This window comes from Grammomys surdaster, unplaced genomic scaffold (assembly GCF_004785775.1).
Source record: "Grammomys surdaster isolate TR1022 unplaced genomic scaffold, NIH_TR_1.0 213, whole genome shotgun sequence".
In the NCBI taxonomy this organism is placed as follows: Eukaryota; Metazoa; Chordata; class Mammalia; order Rodentia; family Muridae; genus Grammomys; species Grammomys surdaster.
Genome location: NW_021604658.1, coordinates 10,337,435 through 10,346,277, shown reverse-complemented (window position 1 = coordinate 10,346,277; position 8,843 = coordinate 10,337,435). Strand labels below are relative to the sequence as shown.

Sequence of the window (8,843 nt, the reverse complement as noted above, 5' to 3'; positions counted from 1 at the left end):
TTCACACAGGGGTTATAAACACAAAAAGGCAGGACATGGGGAAGGGGGTGACACCGGAGCGTGGGTGTTCAGTGTATATTCTGAAACTAAGTAGATCTTACTCTTCAGTCAGCACTGTTCGCAAACCATCTTTGTTTGTCACTTGGACTACTGTTTGAGTCACAACTAATCTTTTTCTGCCACTGGCAGAGGGTGATGGGACTCACTGTGTGCTTGGCAGCAGTCTGAGGTGCTCTCTTCAGGGACCTCTGCACAGATTCAGCAGGATATTGCTTATAGGAAAGGTTTTCAGGGTGAAACACTGTGGAGAAAAGTTAGAGCAGTTTGTTGTCCTGGTGATTGAACCCAGAGGCTTGCATATGCCAGAGTATTCTACCACAAAGCTTACTTATATCCTGAGTTGTCTATGTGCTTTAAATTTTGAAACAGCATCTCACACAATTGCTTGGGCTGGCTTAAAGTCACTTTGTAGCACTGGTGTGCCTTGAACTTGTGATCCTTTTGTCTCAGCCTGCCAAGTTCCTGGGTTGGAAAGGCTGCACCATCAGATCTACCTTTTTTTGTTTTATTGCTGCTGTTTTGTGGTTGTTGTTTTTGAGACAAAGTGGTGGTTTGAGTTGAGAACAGCCCTTCACGGGCTCATATATTTGAATGCTCAATTTACACTTGGAACTACTTGGGAAGGGTTAGGAGGCGTGGCCTTGGAGGAGGTGTGTCATTGGGCTTTGAGGTTTCACAAGCACATGCCATTCCCAGTTAGCTGTCTCTCTCTTCCTTCCACTCTCAGATCAGGATGTGAGCTCTCAGGGGCTGCTCCAGCTTCACATCTGCCTGCCTGCTGCCATGCTCCCACCCTAACCTTCTGCACGAGCCCCAAATTAAATATCTTCTTTTATGAGCAACTAAGAAAGACCATGTATATTAATTTTAGTTACTGTTACTGTGACCAAATAACCTTAAAGAGGCAATTTAAAGGCAGGCAGCAGTGGCGTACGCTTTTAATCCCAACACTCAAGAGGCAGAAGCAGGTAGATCTCTGAGTTCAAGACCAGCCTTGTGTACATGATGAGTTTCAGGCTAGCTAGGGATAAGGAAGAAATGCTGTAAATTGGAGGCCAGCCTGGGCTACATCGTGAATGAAATACTACATAGAACGACTACTTCCATATAACAAGGAAAACAAAAACCCCAAGCTAAGTAAAACAAAAACAAATCAGAAAATCGTCGTCCTTGTTACCCACACGGATCCTGCTCTTGTCAGGTTTCCCCGTGCTCATTTAAGTCACATGTTTATGATTTCTCAGAGCTTTGTCATATGTGTACATTTGAGCAATTGCCATCACATGCAAGATACAGAACTAGGCCTGCAACATAATACATTTGAGCCAGCCTGGTCTACATGAGGCCGTTTTCAAGCAAACCACAAATAAACAAAACCAACAATTAACTAGCTAACTCACCAACCAAACAAAAGCAACAACTAACGTTTTCCGAAATAAGCTAGGTATGGTGGTTCACACCAGTAGCTCTAGCACCCAAGAGATTGAGTGAGCCTGGACCCCATAGTCTCAGTCTCCCAGAACAGAATCAGTTACTCCAGGATTTCCTTATAGTACCTCTTTATGGAGACGTATTTCTACCCTGTATCTATCCCTAACTCCTGGTAACCACTAGTTCATTCCCCATTTCTTGTTATTTAACTATGTTTTATACAGGCTAGAGATATATGTAGCTTAGTGGTAGCATCTATACTTAATATTTGTGAGACTCTAGGTCCGATCCACCACACTGAAAGAGTGTTACATGAATGAAATAATATACAGTATTTCACTTCTGCTACAATCTAGGTCTTTCTTTCTTTCTTTTTTTTTTCTTTCAGAGATGAGGGTCTCACTGCATTTCCTAGGCCGGCCCTGCATTCCTGAGCTAAAGTGATTCTTTTGCTTCAGCATCCAGAGTACCTGGGATTACGGACATGCCCATCTTGTCCCATCTACAGATTATTTTTTTTTTTCAGTTTAAGATTGAGCCCAGGGTTCTGTATATGCTCTACTAATGTTCTGTATCCTCAACCATCAAGTGAATTTTTTTCAGTCAGAATAATTTAAATTCCAATTAAGAATCTAGACCCTCTTTCACCTCATCAATAATATTTAGTGTTATCATTACTGGCCTCTCCTTTTTTTTTTAAATTGATTTTTAAAGATAGGGTGCTATGCAATCCAAGCTGATTTCAAATGTGTTAAGTGCCTAGGATGACCTTGAGCTCTTGATTTTCCTGCCCCTATCATACCCAGCTTTAAGGCAAGTTCTTGCTTGCTGTACTTCAGGCTAGCCTTACATTTTTAGCCCCTTCCACTTAGCATCCCAAAAGCTGAACGCATTTGCTGTATTTTACTTTGCTGTTTTTATAAGTGTACTGATATTTCATCATGGATTTAATTCATACTTCTCTAATGGCTAATGAAGTTAAAAGTGTGTGTGTGTGTGTGTGTGTGTGTGTCTGTGTGCACGTGCATGCATAGTCTGGAAATCCATACATAAGCAAAACTGGCCTTGAATTCAAGGTGATCCTTTTTTTACTCCTGAAGGTTCTGGGATTGCAGGTATGAGCTACCATGTTTATTTGTTTTTGTTTTTCCTTTTTTTCTTCTTAATCAGTCTTATATAGTTTGGGTGACTTCAAACTCACTGGGTAACTTAGGTTGACCTTGAATTTTTGATTTTTCTGACCTACCTTGGATGTGCTGAGATTACAGGCCTGTATCAATATAGTGAAACTATACCCAATCTAGGTAATGTTGGGGATTGAACTCAAGGCTCTGTGCATGCTAAGCAAACATTCTACCCACTGAGCTAGGACAATAGCCTTTCTGTCCTCCTTTTCCCATCATCTGTATATTCTGCCTGTGAAATGTCTATTTGTCCATTTTTTAATTAGACTGTTCGTTTGACTCATTGTTTGTTTGTTTGTTTTTTGAGATAAGCTTTTACTATGTTGTGTTGGCTGGCTAGCCTGGAATTCACTATGTAGATCAGGTTTGCCTTGAAATCACAGAGCTGTTCTGCCTGCCTTGTGCTCCCAAGGGTTTGTTTTTTGAGAGACATATTCTATGTCATCCAGGTGGCCTGTAAGTCTTGATGCTCCTGCTTCAGCCTTCCCAGCTTCCCAGCTCTGTGAATCCATCAAGGCAGAGGCCTTCTCAGTGACCAACACCCCAGTCCCTCCTTTCTTTAAAAACACAAGACAAAAACAAACAAACAAACAAAAAACCCCAAAAAACAAAAGGAAAACAAAAAAATCATCTGGGCTGGAGAGCTGGTCCAGTGGCTATAGAGCACATAACTGTTCTTGCAGAGGGTTCCGTTCCTAGCACTCACATCAGACTGCTTGAAACTGTTTGTAACTTCAGCTCCAGGGGAACTGACCACTTCATACATAGCCATACACGTGTACACCTAAATAATAAGAGGCTGGAGAGATGGGTCAGAGATTAAGAGCACTGTCTGCTCTTCCAGAGGTCCTGAGTTCAATCCCCAGCAACCACATGGTGGCTCACAACCATCTGTAATGGGATCTGACGCCTTCTTCTGGCCTGCAGGTGTGCATGCAGATAAAGCACTCATACATAACACATAAACAAAAAATAAACAAATAAACTCATAAACAAATAAATAATGCTGGATGTGGTTGCTCACGCTTTTAATCCCAGCACTCGGGAGGCAGACCCAGAGGGAATCTTTGCGAGGTCACAGCCAGCCTGGTCTACATCGTGAGTTCCAGGCAAGTCAGAGTTACATAATGAGACCCTGCATACAATAATAACAACAATAATAACCCCCCTCCTGCGTTTCCTACCATCAGGTATTCACTATAATTCTTGGCTCTCAGGTAATAATAGGCTTCCTCCCTTCATGTAGGTCTATTTGATTATCACTTCTGCAGAGATTTCCCAGCCTTATTTTTTCCCTGCTCTGTTCTTTCTTCACAGCACTTGCACCGTGTATTCACTATCAATTTTCTTTTTATTGCCGCAATTCTCAATCCTACCAGTAAGCACCAAGTAAGCTTACTGCTTCAACCCTAGTGCCTGCCAGGCACACAGTATTCGGTACATTCGTTGCTTGACAGGACGACGGGAAGGTGGAATGACGCGGCTACTGAAGCTCTAGTTGTGACTTCATGCAGTGTGAGCGCCACCTCTCGGGAAACCAAATTTTCTCGGGAACAGAGGAAGTGAGTCACACGGCGGCAGGGGAGAAACAAAAGATGGCCGCCAGACGGGGAAAAAAAAAATCCAAAACACCACACCCAGTGTCGGAAGTTAAACCCTGGGAGAGTGCTCCCTAGAATGACATCCTACTCCCCAGAGGAAGCGGGGACCGGAGGTGTAACGCTAAAAGGGCTCCCCTGAATCAGAACTGTAAGAAAAGGTTCCGTGCGAGCAGCTGCGGGGAACCACGTGAGATCGGGGCGCGTTTCCGGTGCGGGCAGTCACAGCTGGAGTTAAAGATCTGGCGTCTGAAGGGGTGAGAGGCGTTCCGGTGCTGAGGGGAAAGGAGACAGGTTGAGGGTCTAGGTGAGTGGAGAGGGAGGTAGGCGTTAAATAAATGATGGACTCTCCGAAAGGTGTGGAGGGAGATGGCAGGCTGTGGACAGGTACTGACCTGTCATCTTGACACACCACGTGGGCTCGCCTTTGTCCGTGGCTGCAGTTCCTGTCAGGCTGCGCGGCAGGGCTGTGCCTTATTCTCTTTCCAGTCTGGTGTTGGGTACAGAGCTGGTATTCCAGCGGTGCTTGCTGAATGAATGAATGAGTGAATGAGAGAAGGAAAGAAAGAAAGAAAGGAAGGAAGGAAGGAAGGAAGGAAGGAAGGAAGGAAGAAAGAAAGAAAGAAAGAAAGAAAGAAAGAAAGAAAGAAAGAAAGAAAGAAAGAGAAAGGAAGAAAGTGTATGTGTGTGTGAAGAGAGGGAGATCGGTATGCAGAGGGTTTTATAGAGGCTGTTTCTGGCATGGTAGGCCATTTCTGAATAATCACTGCTTGCTCTACGTTCCTTCAGATATTCTCTAGCTAGTCTGTGGGTTCTTTCTCTTTTTCGAAGGCGCGATTGCCGTTTAAGGCTCTTTTCTCCTATTGACTGCGAGGCCCTGTGGCTTGGTATCAAAGCTAGGTGTACTGGCTTAGATCCACTATGCAGGTTACAGGTTACAGATCAGGGAGGTGGGAGGGGGAGGATGACACCAACAAAAATGATCATTAAAAGGTTATTTATTATTATCTGTGTGCTCTTGTTCATGCATGTTTTAGTTCACATGTGAACACCAGAAGATAAGTTTGTGGAGAGGATTCATGGGTTCAAACTCATGCTTGTGGTACAACTCACGGTCCACTCAGCCATCTAGCTGGCTCAGGCCTCGTTTTTTTTTTTTTTTTTTTTTTATAGGTTTTTTGAGACAGGGCTTCTCTGTGTAGCCCTGGCTGTCTTGGAAGTCACTCTGTAGACCAGACTGGCTTTGAACTCAGAAATCCGCCTGCCTCTGCCTCCCAAGTGCAGGGATTAAAGGTGTGCGCCACCACTGCCCAGCTCAGGCCTCAGTCTTAAGGTATAAAATTAGAGGTTAAAAACCTAAGTTTAGAAAGACAGAGCCAGGACCTGGTGTTGCTATCCTCTTAGGTATTGTCTTTCAAGGTGGGATCTCCTTTCATCTTGTGAGACAGCGTTCCCTGGAAATGGAACATTCTGAAATGGATGCTTTCCAGATGTCTTCCTTCCTGAATGATGTCCCATGTTAGGTATTGTGCTGTGGCTCTCTCATAATCCACAGTTCACTGGTTAGTCACAATACTCATTGCCCTTTTCCCATGATAGATAGTTTAATAGATGTTAATTGCTATTCTTACATAATGGACTTTCAGATTTTTATCTTCTTATTCTCTGACAGTTTTCTACATGTATATGATATATTTAGCCATTTCACCCCCTCCCCCATTACAGTCTCTCATCTTGCCTGAATTCCTTCCAACAAGTTTCCTCCTTTCATGTCTTATATTTTTTCTGTGTGTGTGTGTTTCTCTGAGTTTAATTGGAGTTGCTTGCTTGACGGATAGAGAATTTATTTGCTGTGGCATGGACAGTTTACCCATGGCTACACCACTGAGGAAAATAACCACACCCCAAACCCCCAATCATTAATTGCTAATAGCTCCCAAGGCAGGGATAAGGCCTCGGGTCTTCTGAGTCCCTCCCCCAATCTATGGTAGAACATTAGTCATTATGGTTTTTTTTTTTTTTTTTTTTGAGGCAGGGTCTTACATTGCCCAAGCTGGCCTGGATTTTCTTTTTTCCCCCTTCGCCTTGGCCTTCCTAGGGGTGGAATTATCCATGTATCCTCAGGCTTGGTTTTTCTCATTACACCCAACTTGCCCAGGGCTGGGAGATCTCATTCTAAGTAAAAAGCCAAAGATGGTTATCGTGATATATTTTCTAAAACTCTTGGTGGCTTTAATGTTGTAGGTCAGATTGTCTTGTTCCAGATGTAACTTTCTTTAGGAAAACCACACCAGTGCAGCTTCTCCTAATTTGTATTGCTAAAACAAAGTGCTGTCTTTTTGGTGTGTGTAGGTCTTAGTTTGACATCTCCCTCCTTAGTTCCATCACAATAGAAGCTCAATAGAGGTTACTAAATCAAATGGAGTAGACATTACAGTTCCTGGTTTTGAGCGCTTCCCCACTCTAGGATATTAATTCATTGGGGAGTGAAGTGGGCAGGGACTGGGATTTTACAAGAGAGACTTAGGGTAGCCATAATAGCAGTTTTATGGGAGTAATCCGCTTGAAAAGGATCATGATGAGAGTCTTTTCAGTCCTGTTTCATTTCCCTGCTTGCCTGTCCCCAGGACCATGGCCAACACTGAGCATACCTTCATTGCCATCAAGCCTGATGGGGTCCAGCGGGGGCTTGTGGGAGAGATCATCAAGCGATTTGAACAGAAGGGATTTCACCTTGTTGGTTTGAAATTTCTGCAGGTGAGTGGACCTTGCTCTTCCTGTTTTAAATCTTCGGGGCATAGTGGAACACTGCAGAGTAACTTCTGTGTCTGTCTTGTCTCCTGTCTAGACATCTCCATGGTAGGGTGTCTGGGAGCCTGAAAACCTCTCAGTGACTAAGCATTGCTGGCTGAATCTTGGAACAAACCAGGTCATTTAGAGCTTTCAAAAATAGTCTCTCTTTCCCCATAACAGCATGAAGTCCTTCATATTACTGCAGAGCTGTAATTTCTGACTTAGCTCTGGGTGTTTTAGAGCTCTTGGTCTTTAGCCTCCTAAGCAGGTAATCTTAGGGATCATCCTTCTAACTCCTACACTTCACCCTCGAAGTAGGTTGTCGGGAAGAAAGTCTTTGCTTTACTAATTACTATCTGATAGAGCCTAACGTGAGTCAGGCATGGCACAATGGGCTTTGGGGGGGAAATCTGCAGTTTTGCTTGTGGATGCTTCTGACAGAACAGAGACGAGAAATAAGTCTAGCACACCTATGGGATTGATACATATATATTTGGCGCAACTGATCTGGCATTCTTAGGATCCTTCTTAGTCATCCTAAGTGCTGTGATGATGTGCGTGCCATCCACTCAGATAACAGTATTCCAGTAGATACCAAAGATTGATTGATCAAGAACCCTTCTTCAGACAAATCTCCGAAGTATGAATTCTAATTCTCAACGCAAATGTCTTAGGGGAACAATATTTCTTTCCCATTAAAGTAATACAATTTTGGTTCCTTGTACATCTTAAATTTGATTTGTAATATTGAGTTGTTATTCTTGTTGTTATTATTATTAGTAGTAGTATTATCATTTTTCCTGTTATTTTTATGTATAGCCCTGGCTAGCTTGGACCATGTTCTGTAGACCAGACTGGCCACAAACTCAGAGTGCTGCCTCTGCCTCTGGCTTCAGAGAGTCAGGATTAAAGGGCATACCACCATGTCCAGATGCAGTGTTTTTTTAAAAAAAAATTAAAAAAATATATATACACACACACACACACACACATACACACACACACACACACACACACACACACACATATGCAGAGATGGCTTAGCAGTTAGGCGTATTGGGTGCTCTTCCAGAGGTCCTGAGTTCAATTTTCAGCACCCATATAGTTTATAGTTTTATAGGTTTATGACCATCTATAAAGAGATCTGATGCCCTCTTCTGGCTTGCAGGTATACATGCAGCAGAACACTTGTACATAAAATTTAAAACAACTTTAAAAATTTTATTAATGTGTATGTATGTGCGCCTATCTGTTGTAATGTGCACCATGTATGTATAGGTGCATGTGATCAGAAAATGGTGCCAGAACCCCAGGAACTGGAGTTAAGTTGTGAGACACCTGATATGGGTGCTGAGAACCAAACTTAGGACCTCAGCAAGAGCAGCCCCCGAGCCATCTCTCCAGCCGCCAGTTTTATTACATGATTCTTTACTATAGGGAGTAGACTATTGTCAGTGCTAAGGGAGAAAGACCATGGTGGGATAATGAGAGCCAGAGGTGGGCTTGCATGGTAAGTTAGGTCCTGGAGGGGCAATGCAGTGATCCAGTCATTTATCAAGCACAGTAGTCTATGGTAAATACATGCTTTCTTCTGATCTCTCATGACAGCTCCGAGAGGTACTTATTCCTGTCCTCACAGTAGTTAGCAGGAGACCAAGGCTTAAGGAAGTCAGATAATGCGTCTGGTAACACAGTGAAATGGCCGCCATTGTAACTTGAGTCTCTGGCCCGTAAGAATATTTCTCTCTCTCTTTTTTTTTTTTTTTTTTTTTTTTTT

At 43.1% G+C, this 8,843-nt stretch overlaps 1 protein-coding gene across 2 annotated transcripts in view; it reads left to right on the top strand.

Annotated features, from left to right (window-relative positions):
• Positions 1 to 4,414: 4,414 nt before the first annotated feature.
• LOC114625072 (nucleoside diphosphate kinase A) overlaps positions 4,415 to 8,843 on the top strand; it is a 9,986-nt gene continuing 5,557 nt past the window's right edge. Inside the window, exons 1-2 of one of the 2 annotated variants that reach the window (XM_028772267.1) lie at positions 4,415 to 4,530; positions 6,901 to 7,030. In XM_028772267.1, coding sequence (XP_028628100.1) covers positions 6,905 to 7,030 — 126 coding nt within the window. In that variant the 5' untranslated portion in view covers positions 4,415 to 4,530; positions 6,901 to 6,904. Of the gene's footprint in view, positions 4,581 to 6,900; positions 7,031 to 8,843 lie in introns of both variants that reach the window. The other variant, XM_028772266.1, reaches the window with a different exon arrangement.